Raw genomic sequence first — 18,144 nt, 5'->3', positions numbered from 1 at the left:
TTTTGCGTGACACACAGAAGTTATCTAACACACAGCATGTGAAATGAATTTCTTTTAATAATAAAAGAGTAATCCCACCAAAGCTTGGGATTTCTAAAATGGATAACCTCAGTACGTTCCACTTTTAATCTCATTGATGTCCCTAAGGAAGCAGAATAATTCGTGACCAGCCCAGTTTTGACCCTTGGATGTTTTAAAGTGACAACTGATGTTCAGTTTGGTGTGAAACATGCTTTAACCCTAGACAGATGGGGGGAAGACTTGTTCCATTGCATCCATGTGTTTTGTATTTAGGATTTTTAAACTGTAATTTAAAAAAACACTTTCTTTTTAAAATTTTTTTTCATTTTTAAAATTAAAAAATTACAGTTTTAAAAAAACCTGTAATTTTAAAAAAACACCAGAGCTTTTATTTGAGCAAAGACTATCAAACCCCACATAAGCAGTGGAGTGCTTGCTAATCATGATCCTTCAGCCCATGATAATCTCATGAGTGAGGTTTTTGGATTTTTTGTTTTTATTTAAATTCACCACCATTTGTTCCATTTAAAACTTGCTCCAAAAGTAGTTAAACAGAGTAGTATGGGGTTTTAAAAGTGAAATTAGTTGAAAAATTACTCACAATTAATGTGGACCCTTTGGTATTTTTTTCTGAGCATCATCAGTTTTGTGTTTGTTTTTGAATGGATATGGTTACTGCCAATGCAGAGTTGTTTGAGTTGGTCATCATTAGCTTGACCTTGTGAAATGATGAGTGCTTTTGATAGGTACTGAACATACTCATTTCACATTAAAATAATCCTTAAAGAAGTAGAAGTTGAGTGCACAGTACTTTACAGGAGGTTCTCAGAATCATACGGTGCCTGGCCCTGTCTGTGTTATGTTATGGCAGTCCTATTAACCTATAATTGTCTTACTGTTGAAGCAAAATGTTACTTCCTTTGTGAGAGCGGTGTATCTTCAAATAGTTTTTTATTGGTGTGCATCTAAAGGCCCCTGGCAGGGCTGCAGACGGGGGAGGTTGAGGATGGTGTCTTGAGCAGTTTCTCATGCTCCATTTGTAGCTCTCTTGGTGAAGTGCAGCACACTCTACAGACAAGCTCTTCGTTGTCATCGCACTTGTTATTTCAGCATGCAGTGCCATCTTTTCTGTTCGCTGCTCTGCAGGCTGTTGAACTGTAATGTGAAATGGTTTTGTATATTGAAAGAGGACCTAATGTGAAAAGACATCTTTGCAAGTGTTAACTGTGTAGGGTATAAATTCATAAGAAAAAACCTCAAAGGCCTTTAGAATAGCATCAATTAATCGTACGTTCTAAGTTGTGATGTAGAACACAGTTACTTTGTCTCTCCTAGGAGCACTATATATATATGTTTATAGAAAAAGCCTAAAAATGTATATACTTTATTCAAAAATTTTGCTATTTATAAATCCCTTAACTTCACTACTTACATGATCATTTTGTGTGTGTGCGTGCGTGCATGAGTTCCACTTACTCAGTGGAGTAACATTATTTGGTTCATTTTTTATACTAGTGTTTGTCATACAGCATACTGTTGAAGGTTTTTAAAATAGTCAAGGCTGTACAGTTTTCACTGAACAGAAACTAGTATTTAAAAATAAAGCTGTGTGAAGAAGAAACAGGTCCCCAGGCATGTTTCTTTTTCCGAAGCTTCAGAAACTTGAGGACACATTGGCTGTGTGTTAGCAGATGAATCCACTGCCAGAACTTTTGCATCCAGATTTGTGTTTTTCCCACAGCTACTCAAGCAGAGTGCACTCTGAAACTGTCTGTGGCCTGGAACACTCAATGTCCTCTCTGTCAGGAAGGGATAGTTGAAAGCTAGGTAGTGGTCGTCTTGTCTTTGAAAATCATCACTGTGTGAAATCTTTCTGCAGTTCTAAGAAGATAGACTTGTCCAACTAGTCTTGGAATTTTTTTAAAAGACATTCAATTTGCCTGTACAGTTTCCCTTTATTTGAGGGAAAAGTGAAAATTTTAATTTATTTGTTCTTCGTTACTTCTTGGCACACTGTGTTTTCTGTACAATGCATTTGATCAGTTTTAGCCTGAAGTGGAAGAATGTTTCTAGCATTATTTTCCTAACATTCCTCATCTGCCAGTTTCATGTGATGCTGTGCTCTTTTCTTCCTCTGCTGGACCTTTTCTCTGCTCTTATTATTTTTATCTCTGTATGAGATCAACAGAAGGAACAATTGCTGAGGAAAATGACTCGGAGTAGACATATCAGGTAGCAGTAAATTATCACCAGATTTCCTTCCCTGCAGTTTTTATAATCTTTGTTTAGGAAGCCCCGGATGGGAGGATTTTGCTCAGACACTACAGTCTGTCTCCACGTACTCTGTACTTCTTACCAGCTGATTTAACGTACTGGTTTATTTGCAATCATACTGAAATGCTTAGAGATTAATATTTAAACTGAGAAAAGTTTTGCAAGTTGAGATTTCCAGATTCAATGGACAAATGTGTATTCTCCCCTTTGTCAGTAACTGGAAGACTCAGTCCTGCTGATTCCCAGAGGTTGAACGAGTTAGACTTGGAAGAATTTCTGAGGAAAGTCAGTGTTCAGACTTCATTTTTATTTTTTAAAGTGTAAAACAGTTTACTTGCAAGTGTATATATATTTTTACTTAAAAAAATAAAATAATATTCTAAAAGTAATTTTGCAATTTTTTTTTTTTTGGTATATAATTCCTTTCCTATTAAAATCTTCAGTAAGACAATTGTATTTTAAGCTAAAGGTGGGCAGTGTTTGTTGGCATCTGGGACCAATGTTAATTAAAAGCATGTAAGATAAGGAAAGTGCTTTATGGCAATAAATTTAACTGTGATCAAAGGTTGTATGTAGTATTTCCTTTGTAGAAGTGTATTCTTGGCAATGAAGAGGGTTTGTATCCGTCTAAATATATGTTAATCCACAGTTGTATCAAACAAAATTCAGATATTTATTGTATTTATCCAAACATAATTACATCATGGGTTACTCTCATTTCTGTAGTAGATAGAACATTTTGCAAAACATGCATTCACCTAGCTAAGCTGAATATAATATATTTTTATTAGCCTGTAAATAAATATACTCTTCTGCATTGCAGTGATTTCTGCACCTAATTGAGAGTTGTATTTCATTTTCTTCTGTTTTTATATGTAGAAGAGACCCAACCCTATGTGTGTCCTTTGTTAAGCATGTAGTCCACCCTGGCCAAAAAGGAAATAATACAGGGGAAACCAAACCAGTATAATGTGAAGTTTGACTCTAATCCAGTCTTGGCCAGCAATGGTTAAGAGCAAATTACATTTTTTGAAAGACACAGTTACAGAATATGTCTCAAATTTCATTGAGATGCATTTCCTGCTGAATGTTTTTCAGTTCAAAAAAAAAAAAAAAATTGCAGTGTCTGGCTGTATAATAATACCATAAATATTCTGAAGCCGTTGACTAGGAAGAGCTGTAAGGACCCAGACCTGTCAAAGGGTTACGTCACTTGAGTAAAATTGGGGAAACTGCCCATTATCTCTTTTTTTTTGGTTGGTGTTTGTTTTCCATGCATTCTGAAATACTCTTACTTTTCCACTGAAGTTACAAAACACTTGCCTTTGTAAGTTAAAACTTTTAGTCCTGATATTAAAGTCTTTTTGTTCAGATTGAGCATCTGTTTTGTGTTTTAAATTGTATTTTAGAAGAAATCATCTCTCACCTATACTTGAGTGGTTGTCTTGCCCTAAAGCATCACGTTTCTCTGAATGAGCAGAGAGCTCAAGTAAAAGGCAGTGGTGTGGTAACTGGTAGTAGTATAATTATGGTAGTGCTTAAGGATTTATTGGGAGTGTGTAAGCAGAGGGCAGTAAACTGTGAGCGTAGGAACTGTCTCAATAGACACAGCTGAGTCATGTTGGATGAAAAGATGTAGAATGTACAATTGGTGAGGGCTGGAACTGTTAACTACTTATTTTTTAGCTCTAAAATTTTTAGGAGGGTTTAGATATGGGTGACTTCAGCAGATGGAAGGAAGAGAGAAAGGAGAGAGATCTTGCTTGAGTTGTTGTAAAACAAGCAGAGGAATAGAGGCAGCTATGAATGAAGATGATAGAAAGAGGAGAAACAAAATTATTTCTTTGTGTCACCTGAGGTCGAAGAAGATAATTCAAAATTTCTTTGTGTCCCAGTGTCCTGCTGAAGGAGCTCAGAGGCTGCTCCCAGTGACTGAGGTCACTGAATAGTCCTCTGCAGTTTTGTTTCCAGAGACCCACATGCGACAGAAGAGAAACGTGTCCTGACTTAGGATATGTGTAAGAAGTCTGGTTTTGCTGGTTAAACCTCAGCTCAATGGCCTGAAAAGAAAATGGCCTAACATATTTCAAGCTTGCCTTTATAAGCTTGAACTTACACTGCGGTAATTGGAAAATATTATCACCTTGTCTAGTGTGTCTTTTCCAACATGATGCAATTCCCAATTCTTTAGAAGTTTCACAGTTGGAAGGGAACCAGGGAGTTGAGAAGCGGAAAACTTGCTGACTTTGAAAGATAAATACTCAATTTCTTTGGATTTTCTTTTCTTGTGGAGGTAGCTGTTGCTTTTAATGCTTCAGAGTAGCCTTGTCTTAGCTACTCTGCCTGGTGTTCCCTTCCTACAGACCTACTTTGGAATCTGCTCCTGATGCCCACTCCTGTGCAGGACGTGATGCTTCTAAGCCAAAAGTTTGAAAAAGGCCAAGTAGTAGTTTTCAAGGATTTTCAATTCCTAGGTGAAAATTAAGCCACTTGGGTAAATTTTCCACACTCCATACAAGTGTTTGATTCAATCAGCTGTCAAAATTATTCACTGTCTCTTTGTCAGCCTTCTGCCTTGTATGCTGAGACTTGTGTTTCCCAGCTGTACCTAGGTAAGCACTGGAACTGCCAATGTTTAGAAGGCTCTGCAGGAGTATGCTCTTCCAGTCCCCGGTGGGAGGTATGTTAGTAGTCCATCTATTGTTCCCAGGAGAACTGGTTACAGTTTTTCTTTGTAACTTTCTACTACAGATAGTGTCACAATTTCCTACAGCCTTTTTTGCACTATTTTTCCTAACTTCCTTTTTGAAATGCAAAAGCAATGCAGCCTTAGCCGGTCCCCCAGCTTCCCCTCCCTCAGTTGTGGGGCCATCAGCTCCCTGCTGCCTGGTTTTCAATGGCTGGGTCTCAATCAGGAGGTTAGGAAAATGTAAGTACAAGTAAAGTGAAAGTACAGGCATTCACAGATATGTTTTGATTGCCTGTAGTGCTGGAAGTCAGGGGTGCTTGGGAGACAGTTGCTGGGTAACTTCCCTGTTAAAACTGCAAGTCTTCAAATATATCAGTAAATCTCTGTAAATCCTGTTGATTAATCTTAATTTACCTATGAACTGTCTAAATACTTGCATAGACGTTACTTCTGTCAAATGAAATAAGTCAGATTTCCCATGAAAATATTTTTTCTAATGTTACTTGCTGTTGTCCCAGTGCTTCTGTCTGTCATCCATTTCTTTAGGGGAATGGAAGCATTAACAGTCATGCTGGTGAACTGGAATAGTTACGTATTTGGCCCACTGGGCTTACACTGCTGGAAATGTCCTTGACTTGATTGCTTTCTCTTCCAATAAGAACTGGGGTGTCCCTGTTCAATCCCTACTGGAACAACCTATAGAGAGTTTGCCACTGTTGACTCTTCTTCAGCTAAAGGTAGGGGAAGAAGGTTGCTGTAGGTTGCCCATGCTGATCCTCTAGTAGAAGTGAAGCCTTTGAGTTACGTTCATAAATGCACTAGTTCCTCTTGGTTTAATTTATAATTTGCATGTTGTCTGTGGTTCTGTGAGAAGGGATTCCCCATGCGTGCTACGATTTAAACCCTGCCGTGTGTACCCTCAGCTTCTGAGGGTGGCGGGTTTGGGCTTGGAACTGAGAAATTGACTTTTTATATATGATAAATGTGAATTTATTTATAGCTGTCAATTGAGTGCTACTTCAGGCTTTTCTGTTTATTTGATACTCCTTTTTTATCCAGTGTGGCAGTTCAGGTGTTCTAATTCGTGAGAGATGTGGGGTGTTATAAGACAATTCGGAAAGCCAGCAGAATTAGGGTACTCCTTTAAGTGTTAATTGAAGTGTTATTTTAAATCCAGGTCACATATTACTAACTTTTATTTTAAAATGAAAGACATGGCAATTCTATGTATTATGACCCCCACTTACTAAGTTAATGGGGTTGTCTTGAGTGGTCTGGGTAAGTAGGCAAGTGTACTTGGGGCTGTGTCAGTTTTATGTTGTTTTCCACACCCAAACTTGTCTATTACTCAGTAATTGCAATTTGTGACCCGAATCCTCTTTTTTTGGTGCAAAGTATTTGCATTTGTATGTAGTGCCAAGAGGGGGCAGCAGCTTCCTTCCAATCTTCAGCATTAACGAGCTTTGAGAAACGGAACCTATTGTTTTGTGGGTCGGTTGTTTGTTTTTTTGTGGTTTGGTTGGTTGGTTGGTTGGAGCTTTTAATTTAAAAGTATAGAATAACTTTATTCATTAGGACTATTTCTAGTAACATGTAATCTTAAAATAATTAACATCCAGTCTAATTGACATCCTGTAGCAACTAGTTTGCAGATGGCACATCTTACAGTTAAAAATTGTGCTCTCTACATATCAGCGAAGCATATGTCCAAACACTCATAAACACAGACATGTATAATTTCATATAGCTCTGCATTCATGACTTGCTAAAAACCACTTGATTATCCCCATCAATTACTTAAAAAAATGAGTGCTCTGCTCTCTTACAAGCTCAGAGACATGGAGTGAAATTTTTTATCTCTTGTTTGTGGATGGGTTAAGGCTTTCCAAAAGAAGGGACCAAATGCACTGATAAAACATGAAGTGAGATACCAGGTAGGTTCATAAATACTCCTGCCTGCACTTTGCCAGTGCCCTTCAATCATGATACAGAACCAGCCTTGTCCTGGAATATTTGCTGGAACAGAGACTGCCCATGGTCATGTCAAACTGGTGAGGAGAAGTGGGAAAAAAAAGGAGATGACAATTGCGTTTTGCTCTAGTCCAGTTTCAGACAGAATCCTCTTGGTTGGAGAAGGAGGAAAGTCAGTTCACATTGACCCACCATCATCTTTACTGCTACTCGTTTCCAGTGACCACCAGATGATAGTCCAGTCTCCAGACCTTGTTTTTTGTCATCAACCAGGTGATCAGTAGAATGTTCAGAGACATATTTATGTCCTTGGTGCTGGTCCTTGTACAGTGATGCGATTGTACTGTAAAGGGGGGAGGATGGACCATGACTTCATATGTTAAAAAGTTACCTATATGCATGAAATACTTACCTTAAAGGAGTGTGAATGCCATCTGCAAGGCCCTTGTATGACAGTAGAGAATTTACTGCAGCATTGTTAATAAAAGCATGGCTCTCTTTGTCTTGTGGCATGTCAAAAAAGGCTTGTGCCTTTTTTGATGACACACTGGAAGCGCTTGGATAAGTGTGGAAGAGAAGGTGCATGAACCATCCACAACCTTTGCACATCCACGTATGACACCAGCATTTCCATATGACAGGCATGCTTTATCCAGGTCACCTTATTCAAATTTTATAAAACTGTCTGTCAGAACAGATGGTGTCACTTAAGGATAAAAAGCTTAGCCATAGATGTGAAGAAAAGCTGCCTCTTCAAGTGAGGTCTGCTAGCTCGTCTTAGTCTTTATCGCCCCTGTCTTTCCCCCCGTGACAGAGGACTTTTCACAGGTTTGTGGTTGGTGTTTTCAGAGGCCTTTACATTTTCAGATAGGTTTGATTTGTTGCTACAGCTCTGGACAGGTGGCAGTGTATCTGTCTATCTCAGTTCGCCCATCTGTGAAATGGGTGTGTGCCTGGGCCAGAGAAATTAAGATGCACAAAACACATTTGTAAAGACCGGTCTCTAGTGAATGCTCAGGGGGTTAAGTCATTCATACCAGAGGTGGGGTGGTGGGTAGTTACTGTCTTTCTGAGTCTTTTCTCCCCTTGTTTTATGGCAAGCATCGCCATCTTCTCTGCTATCTGCCACTCCTCATGGAGGAGGTCTCCTGATAAGCTCCCTGTCGCGGGGCAGGCATCAGCCATTGCTGTGTGTTTCTATACTGTTTGTTTTAAATTGTTCTTGGTGTTACTTTTAAGCCTAGAATTTTGGCTCCCTCCCTACTTTTTTGCCTGCCTTCTAGTAGGCAACGTACATGTGTTTTTAAAGTCTATTATTGTCTGTTGTCATCTGATCTGGCTGAGAGAATGTTACCAGCTTTGAATAATTTGTTATGTTTGTAAGTTTTCTCACTCTTTTTGGTAGCTCAGATTTTGTAGGAGGAAATGCTGAGTATTCAGGGTATTGTTCCTCTTCGGGTTAGCCAATAATGCAGATTATTAATGCATGAAGGGAGCTTTTCCTGTAAAGTCTGTTAAAAATTTTGTGTCTAGTCAAAATTATGGATTCTTGAGGTCTGTTCAGGGTGATTATTCAGGGCACAAAAGCCTTAGTATTATGTCGTATTTGTTGACTTATATGTTTTGCTATGGTGAAAAATTATGTTGTGCTTTAACTCGATTAAGCTGTCTCCTTCCTGGATTTCTCTTTTTTATACTTGTGACTGTACAAAAATAAACAGAATTGTAATCTCTTGGATGTCACATGGCAGAGCAGTAGCTGTGTTGTGAGTGTCTGAGTAAGTAATGAATTAACTCAGGCCAGGACAAGAAGTTACTGAATAACCTTTGCCTACTGTAAATGGCAAAGGTTTTTCAGGACCTAATAGCCGCTTAATGTGAGGCGAAGCCTAAACAAATTGGTGAAGTTTGAGTGAAAAAGTCTCCAAATTCTCATGTCGAGACTATACAATGAGATAGCACAGAAAGTCAGATGTGAGGCATCCTCCTTATCACTGGTAGCATGAGTTTTCTCCAACTACGGATGTCTTCCCTCTTGTCTTTATCTAGTTTAGAAATATTTTATCTGACTCCTTGTCGCGCGTCCTTAATGGATTGTAGGACTGTACCGGGGGGAGCAGGGGGGCTTCAAAAAAAGGAAGCCCTCAGGAGAGGTTTCTATTTTAAGTTTGAAACTGATTGTGCAGAAATGGCACCTTCCTTTTAAATAAGGATGTTCTGTGAAACTCACTCTGTCTTCAATAAATCACGGGCATCACAATGTTAGTCTCGTTAACCCCACGCAGCTATGGCAGGGTAATTTTCAGTGTAGGTATCAACAACACTGATGAGTTTCAAATGAAATGGTAAATTCTGCTTTCACACTGTGCTAGTCACAGTGGAGGCTGGAGGTCAGTACAAACTTACATCATAGCTGACATTGGAAAGAAAAGGTCAGTACACAATTTTTATTATGGAAAATAATAAGGAAAAAGGAATGCAACAACATAACCTTGTCATTCCTTGGGTCTGGCCTGATTACAGGCTGAGGAGCCTTTAAGATGTCCACTTGCTGAGCAAAGCGTACCTAGTTTTGGAGAGAGGGGGGACAGAAGAATACAGATGTGTTTCTGCAAGTTTACTTTTCAGTGGGCATCTGATCCTGCAGGACTGCTGTGAGACCACAGACTCCCTTCTTAGAACTCTCTTCATTTTTTCACTTTTTGTTTTAATCATAGCGATCCACCAAACAGGTAAGCACAGTTAGGCATCTGCTCCTGTAATGGGACCTATAGCCTGATATTCATATCCTGTGTAGAGAATATTTTGTGTCTCAGACAGGGTGCCACTAAAATCTGCCCATGGAGTGAAGAACTGCCAGCTCTTTGGCAGTCAGTGGGAAAAATCTGAAGGATGTCTGTATTAAAAACTTCATCTTCCCAGGTTTTAGCCATGCCAATAATGCAGGCCAGCCACGGGATTCACAAGCTGCTTCTAATGATTGGAATCCAACCTCCTTTGTTTTTTTAAAATAAGGAGGCAGGGAGGGATCTGTCATTTACACACAGGTGTTGAGAGACACTGCTGTGACTGCTGCTGTTTTAGCTCAGTGCTCACAATACTCTCAGATGCCAGGGGTGCAGATCAGCCTCAGGGCTTTCCCTGCCTGCCCCCATCTCTGCAGACTGCTGAAATGAGTGGGCTACTAAGCTGGTTGAACCCATTCTGTGGTTGGTGTCTGGAGAGGGAGGTGAGGCCAGGCCGTTGATCCAGGGAAAGACCATAAAAGGAGAGCAGGTGATGCTCTAAGCAGGACACACCCTGAGCCAGGAAATCCTAATTCCAGTCTAGGGCTAATTTTAATTTATTGCCTGTTGGATGTAAAGATTGTGGTAGGTACTAGGGTAGGGTTTAATATCTGATGCTTATCAGCTAAAAGAAATACTCTAGAATTACAATTGGTAGGAAAAAATGATTTTATATTGAGCATTAGAAAGGTACTTGATAAAAGAAATAAGAATTTGCTATCTACTTGCCAGTCTAAGGAGGTGAGAGCAAAGAAAATTTGTGTTTTTCCTGTGGTATTTTTGGAACCTTTGTTGTAGTTGCTTTTTAAAATTTCAGTTTTAAATATAAGGCACCAGCTGGAAATGCATGCTGTCATTTTTTGGTTTCAGTTATAGGTAGCTGACACCATTTTTTACACTTTCTTACCTCAAGAGCCACCTCCTTCCTTTCCCTTGGTCAGACATATGCAGTTACAGTGCTGCCCCTGTTCCCAGCAAAGTCAGACTTGCTGTCAATAGCAATGGGACAGGCAGGTCCTTAGTTCCAGGAGCAGTTAATATTTAACTTTCCTATGGACTCTGACTTGGCTTTACTGTTCCAAACCACTGGGAGTGCCTGCTCAAGGAAGAAGTTTGGGACCAAAACACCACTGAAAGTCTCCATTGATCAGAGGATCAGACTCTGCTCTCACACAATCTCTTCGAGATGCTGGAGAGAGATCCAGAGCTAGCAGGCCTTCTGAGCGTAGAAATAACCCAAAATGGTGCATACTCTAACCTTCACTGTGGAACAAATGTTTTTAAACCTGTGATGTTTTATAAGGCTGCTGGTGTTAAACCTGCATCTGGCTTTGTCAGTGAGGACAGGCTGATGTAGACAAGCTGGAGTTTGATGTATCAGTATGTAAAAAGCCATTCAGGGGATGGACATGAGGATGAGCACTAGCACTGGTAAGATTCAGGCAATCCTCTTTCATTCCTACACCAGTTCCTCTTTCATTTCTACCACATTAGGATACAGAGACATAGGGTAGGAAGTTCCCTTGCATATCTGCTGCTAGGCCAAGGTGGAGAGGCTCGAAGCTTTTCGTGTTAACCACGCTCAGCAGTCACTAAGATGTGAACCATGAAGCACCACGGCAGTGACCAGGACATGTGCTGCCTCAGTCCCTGTCAGCACCAAGGCATTGTGAAGGGAAGCTCAAGATGATCGTGGATATATTTTAAGCCACCTTTGCAGGTTTGTTGGGTTGTTTTTTTGAGGGGGGTGGGGGTGAAGGCAAGGTGCAAATTGAGACCAAACTTTCCATTAGGATAAATCAACTGTGTTAAGATGGGTTTGAATGACAGCAGAAATGGGCAGATGCTGCCAAGAAGCCTTTGACACTTGTACCATATTGCAGATGTGCCAAGCATGTGGCAGAAGTATGCAAAAAGTTCATTATAATATAAGTAGTGTCATCTGCTGCCTGGTCGCCTTGCATTGCTGTGTTATTTAGCTGCCTCATTAGATGGGGAGTAGGCCTGATTACTGACTTGTTTGTCAAGTGACAAGTCAGGCTAATTAGTTGTGTGGGCAGAGGATTGGTTTCAGGCTCATCAGGAGGGCATCCTCATGCTTTCCTCAATCATATACATCCAGCAGCAGGGTTTGGCACAGGAGTTTGTTTGTGGGCTCTTCTCTGGAGCTTATGGACAGAAAATCTGGGCTAAATGGGGCACTGAGAGAATCTTTTTTTAGCCTGTCACACTGGGGCCATGAATTGCAGCAGCGCAACTGGCACTTTTGCAGGGCGTAAGGAACGTTTCCTTCTCACCCTGCAGGGTATGTGGCGAGAGTGGGCGTGCAGTGATGATCGAGTCACCGAGTGAAGTGGCAGGCCTGTGTGGCTGATTTACAAATACCAGTGTTCTTTATTTACACAGACATGTAAACAACAGAAGGTAAACAACACCGCCCAGCTCGGTCTAACAAACAGGCTGCTGCTGTTTCACTTCAGGACCTGAGGTGTTTTAGACATTTCACAGAAACTGTATTGACAGCAAACACAGGAAGGCTACGAGGTTACCTTGACTCTTTCTTCTTTGCACGGTAATCGCATGCATGGTGCGGCAGCGCTGGGGAATGGCACCACCTGAGGCCGCAAAACAAGGGTATGCAAAGAACCCACTCAGAGCTTGCCTTAAGTTCGGGTATGGCTGGAGTGAGCAGTACTTGTGAGCAGTACCACTGCAGTCTGTCCTCTGACAGCACTTTGCACCCAGAGATCTGAGAGCACTCTGCGAACAGACTGATCAGTCTTCGTTGCATCCTTTGCAAATTATCCCTTGTTTATATACAAGGAAAAAAATGGAGGGCCTTCAAAGAGCGACTTTCCCAGAGCTCAGGTTTTACTGGTCTCGTTTCCCAACCTTGTGCTTTAACTATAGCACCATTCTTTCATCACAGAAGTATATAGCTTCTTGGCATTTTAGGACAAGCTTTTGAATTCAAAGAAATGCCCCAAGCACTGGAGGTAGAAGGGCAGTGGACGGTCCCAGTCATGACCAGGAGCTGTTCTGCTCCAAAGCTGCCTCTGCTGAAAGAGGAGCCAGCTGCTGTGCGATACATTGCACCCAATCCCAAGCTTTTTCAAGTTTGTCCGAAAACAGAACTAAGGGAAACATTAGCTGCAAAAGAAAAACTATTAGAAAACAACAGTGCTGATCTGCTGTCTTGCAAAATTAACTGCAACAGTAACCCATACACACACTGTGTTTTACTTAGTTGAAATACTTCTAACAGAAATGTTACACTAAATTTGTAAGACAGAAAAATGCCTAGTAGAGAAATGAAGAGTTCAGGAAGTATGCTGCTTTGTGCCAAGGAACAAATTTCCTTATAGTTTAGCAGCAAAAGAATCAGCTAGGGCTTGAACAGCCTTGAATTCTCAGCTGTAAATTCACATTTTGGTTACACACACACTTCCTAAGTAAAATAAAATTGAAGGAACTCCCCCAGGTTATCTGGTGTTGGATGTGTCGTTTGGTTTCGTTTGGTTTTTTGGTTTGGTTTTTTTTTTCTGTTATAGAGTGATAACCATGGCTTGAACCCAAAACTAGTTTCAGCCTTTCTACCTTTTTTCTAACATGAATTGGAAGTTAGATGGGCTCAGCTTGTATGCTAGATCAAATTCAAGCATGTGAGAATTGCTGCTAAAAAAGCAGCTGGGAAGTTGTGTTTGAGCACAGTATTTAAATACTCAGCTGCCTTGTCTCATGCACATTATGCAGCAAGTAGTTTAACTTCTATTCTCCCAGTAAGAACTACAGCCCTATCTTCAGTTATCACAGCAAAGGAGATGAATCAACACAACCGTAAGATACACCATTTACAGCTGCCAGTACAGCAGCAGGTAAGATAAAGACAGAAAAAGAGGACTGTTTTTCTTAAATAGGCATTTCTGCAATCCTTTCAAACCCCCAGGTGAAAAGGAAACTTAAGAAATTCTCCTTAAATAAAAGCTATGTACAAATTGCACACATTGCAAATGGAGCACTGAGATCAGTTACAGAAAATAAGATGTACAGTCTTCACTGATAACATCTCTCTTGCTATAAACAGTGATAAACAGCATATGCTTTCTTCAGATGTCAGAACCCAGCAAGACAGCAATATTATGTACACAGGGCTTGTTTGCCTTCTGCCTCCCACAGCAGAGTCCCTCCAAACTCTGTTTTCACTTCAGAAAGCTGTGCAGTGACGCTCCTGCGCACCGCGCCGCTCCTGCTCGGCAAATCACAAGAGAGCTGTCATTGCTGTCTGGCTTATGGGCTTTAGGCAGTCCCTGGGCGTGGAGTAACCCTCGCCCCCGAGAGCAGTTTGCTGGGGTTTCTGGTAGTCTGTGCTGTAGCTCACGGAGGTCAGAACACCATTAACTTTCGGTTTGTCGTAGTTTATGACACTCTGGGGTGTCTGATAGTCTCCGTTCCTGGTGTCGGTCTTACATGAAGTGGAGAAGCTGCCGGCAGTAAGGGAATGTATCTGAGATGAGGCGACAGGAACGTTGTAGCCGTTCTCAGAGGGGAAATTATTTTCTCTTGCTGTGTGCCGCTCTATGATGGGGGTGGCATACTCGGGCTCTTGGCTGGTCAGGGGCAGAGCATATTCGTGCCTGTTAGCTCTGTGAGGGCAGTGATAATGATTTTCAAACTCAGAACTCCCCCTTCTTCCCTCCTCTTTGGTGTCCATGGGGCGAAAAGTAGATCCTTTACGTGTTACCGTCCCAGTCCCGATCATGAGAGGCTGCTGATAATCTAAAAAGAAGTATGAAATGTTCAGTAAGGCATAGTTTGGTTATGTATATAATACTTATGCATAGGTAGGTATTTTATGCTGAAAAACTACTCTGTTATTGTGTCTAATGTGTGGTTATTGGGGATGTGAGGAAACCTTTCCCCAACACCAATCCTGTAGCCTCCTTCAGCGAGTAAGAGTTGCAGAACATGGCAGAAGCTCTTCCATGGAGAAGCTCCAATCTGCCACCTCTTTTCCTACTCCCTCCCTCCCTTTCCCCACCTACCCTCCCAAATAAATCAACATTTCTGGAGTATAGTTTAAAGTGCTAAAAAAAGAGTGAGGTCAACAAAATATTAGCAACAAACTGGACAAAGGACATTGCATGAAGATCCACGAGCAAGAAGTTCTCCAAAATGAGTGTTCCACTTTTGGAATAATTAAAATGCCCAGAGGATTCTTAACGAGCCGGCTTTATTTAAAAGGCATCTCACAGTAGCTGACTGACAAGAAGGATGAAGTTAGGCAAAACGGCAGCCAAGAGAGTCAATGGAAGTGTGAAATGTGCTAAGCCAGCTCAGCACGGCTGTGGGCATGCCAGGGGGGATGAGCTTGGGGGGAGAAGTGGGAACAGTGCTGCTGCAGAAATTGGGCAGTCACCCGGTCAAGGGGGATGGCAGGGATAGACCTGGCCTAAGGCAAATGGCCTGAGCAGGAGCAAGGAGTGAGATGGAGGAAATAGGGCCTCAAGAAGTGCATGTTTGCATCTCTAGTTAAGGTAGATGCCAGGCTGCCATGTGAGGAGATCTGAACTAGAAGGTTTTCTGAAAAAAACAGTAATACTATTATGAGAAAAGTGAACGTTCTAACTTTCTCGCTTTGGCGCTGGTGACAATCTCTTACAGATACATACGGTGGCCTGAACAGCTCTAGTAAATGACACTGCTAAAGTATCGTGTTTTCATGCAGGCGTGAAGAAGTTAGCTCGGTTTCTGTTCTGGCATCGCGGTTCATCTGACATGAGCGTCGAATTCGATCCCATATGTCCTGTGAATCTTTTTGGCAGTTTCTGGCTGTGTCCCAAACTTCAGCATGTAGGGTGAAGGTGTTATGATATTTCACTAAGTAAGTGGTGCAGCTCTCCCCAGCATCGCTGCCGCCATCCCCAGAAATCTCTCTCACTCAGGATGAAGCATCTCAACTTCCTCCTGTCTGCCTTTGGGAACCGGCAGGCAGCTGGGGGTCTGAAGTGAGGGAATTTCATGTAGCATGATAACCTATATGCAAATTGTGTGCTTTCTGCAATTAAATTATTAAACGGCACATTTCTAGGTTGCATTCGCATTTTTGTTTCATGCTTTTTATTTTTAAGGAGACTGCAGGTGAAATGCTAAGGCTGGGAATGTGCCTCAGCCAGGCTGAGAGTTAAGACTTCCCACAAACACAGCAGGAGGGGATGGTGGAGAGAGTAAAGGCTTCCTAGATGTGGCCAGGGAACCAAATAACCATCACTTGTGAGCAATCTTTATTCATTCTCTTTCCTGAAAACTGCTTTATAGGTCTCTGCATATTTATATTGAAAGTTTCTATAAAGGATTGAAACTGCCTTTGAAAGATATTGAGAGCAGCACCATATGGAATTACAGTAACCATCCATTTGTTTTTTAAATGTATTTCTCTGCCAAGCACAATGAAGAAATTCTAAGGGATTTCTAGTTCTGGAGGCTGGAAGCAGCAAACTAATCTTTCTTCAAGAGTGCTGATCACTGATCCCATGAAATAGCTGGTCTCACTAGCCATACCAGACAGACTAGACTAGGTGGGGATAAGATGTGCTAAGAGGGTGCATTAAAAAATCATCCCTTTGGGATGCAAATAGTACTGATGCAGGGATTTTCTCTATCCAAACAGTGACCTGGAGCCAAGGTAGCACAGGAGAGGAGCACTGTGGCTGGCTTTTTTCTTCTCTCTCATCTACCTGCTTCCACTTCAGGAGGCCTCATCTCCCAGATAGTTCAGGCACCAGGAAAGCTGCGCAGGGATCTCAGCACAACTTCCAGCTGTCCATGAAATCCCACCATAAACCGACTAAGTAATTTTTCTCTTTGATCAGCAGCAAGGAGCACCATATTTTGTTCCACTCCCAGAGACATTTGTGTTTAAATAGAAACACAAAAATTAGTCAACAAAAGGAACCAATCCTATCCTAGGCACATTCTTGCACTCCATCCACGCCTGAGTGCCTTCCATCATTACCTTCAGCTGTAACTATTTCAGAGTCAGGAAATTTTTCCAACAACTCCAAGAAAAAAATTCCACAATAGTGGGGCTTTCCCTGCCTAATATATTTAGCTGCTTCACTATACATCTGGGATGAACATGAATAAATCTATTTCTGGGCCCAGCTTGCATAAGAGCTGAAGCCTGTAACATCGCTGGGCCATCCCTCTCCCTGTTACCAGCTCTGCACACAGAGCAAAAGGAATGCATCTGAAGGGGAGCCACTGTTACCTGCCATGTCACTGGTGACCAGATCCAGCTTTTGTGGTGTCTCCTTCTCATTGTTATAGCTGATGGTAAATTCAGTTGACTGATGTCTGGTAAAGGGCTGCTTGATTTGTTTCCAACAACCTATGAAAAAGAAATAAAAATAGAAGGCTTATCAGCAAGTTAAATGCTTAAAAGGCTTACCAGAAAGTTTAATTTTTGGTATACTCATTGCTGTCAATAGATTGAAATAGTTCAAAATATGACTAAAATGGGCTGTTTGTTTAAAAAAAGCCCCCTAAATATGGAGGGTGAAGGAAGAAGTGAATCATCAACTGGGATTTCCAAGTTTATATAAGATATTTTGGCAAGAAGGGCTCAAACTCTGCAGGTGCTTACAGTGATGCCTTAACAAAGTATATTGATAAAATACCAGCTTTAAGTCAGTTATGTTTTGGCATTGAATATCTGGCAAAAATAATGCTTAAAATTTCTCTTTTTTTCAGTAGATTAGTGTGGCTTCCATTTTGTTGGTATCGGAGCACCTGCACTCATCAATTAACTTGTTCTCACAACATCCTTGTAAGACAGAAAAGAAAAAAATCCACAGTGTCAGGGACTTGCTGGAGCCTGTGCCAGGAGGTCTGTGGAGAGGTGAGTTTGGCTCACAGCTTTCTAAGCCACAAGCCTGGTTCACAAGGGCTTAGGAGCTTGATTTATGAAGCAGACATGCAACAAATGAACTGACTGGGTAAGAGGCTATCTCCAATTTCTTGGGATTTGTCCTCATTAGCAAGTGAGACAGGATTATGATGTGACCTTGAAAAATCATATTAGCAAATATGATGTTAAGTACAAATTAATTTTCTAATGAGGGCAAGCTGCAGTGGGTAACAGCATTCCTTTCACTGACGTCAGCACCTGCTGAAGGATGAAATTTCGGAGCTGAGCTATTGCAACAGACTTTTCAAGAGACATATGAAATGCTTAGTGGTTTGGGGTTTTCATGGAAAGCTGAGTTTCAGAAGGATATTCCTCTACAGAATTGATTGGCCAGGAAAAACACCCCAACTGCCAAGCTGATGGGAACCCCATCTAGAAAATGTTATTGAGCAAGACAAAGAAAATACTGCATCAGGGTTTTGCAGTCATGTCCTAAA

The 18,144-nt window shown here is 41.2% G+C and overlaps 1 protein-coding gene across 1 annotated transcript in view; it reads right to left on the bottom strand.

The window, feature by feature from the left end:
- Nucleotides 1-12,112: 12,112 nt before the first annotated feature.
- DCBLD1 (discoidin, CUB and LCCL domain containing 1) overlaps nt 12,113-18,144 on the bottom strand; it is a 47,289-nt gene continuing 41,257 nt past the window's right edge. The window contains exons 14-15 of the mRNA XM_048298286.1: nt 17,009-17,128; nt 12,113-14,517 (exon numbers count right to left, since the gene is read on the bottom strand). Of these exons, the coding sequence (XP_048154243.1) occupies nt 14,000-14,517; nt 17,009-17,128 (638 nt within the window). The 3' untranslated portion in view covers nt 12,113-13,999. The remainder of the gene's footprint in view (nt 14,518-17,008; nt 17,129-18,144) is intronic.

Source organism: Corvus hawaiiensis, chromosome 3, assembly GCF_020740725.1.
Source record: "Corvus hawaiiensis isolate bCorHaw1 chromosome 3, bCorHaw1.pri.cur, whole genome shotgun sequence".
Lineage (NCBI taxonomy): Eukaryota > Metazoa > Chordata > Aves > Passeriformes > Corvidae > Corvus > Corvus hawaiiensis.
The sequence above is the reverse complement of the archived record's forward strand: the minus strand, read 5'-3'. Positions and strand labels throughout refer to the sequence as shown.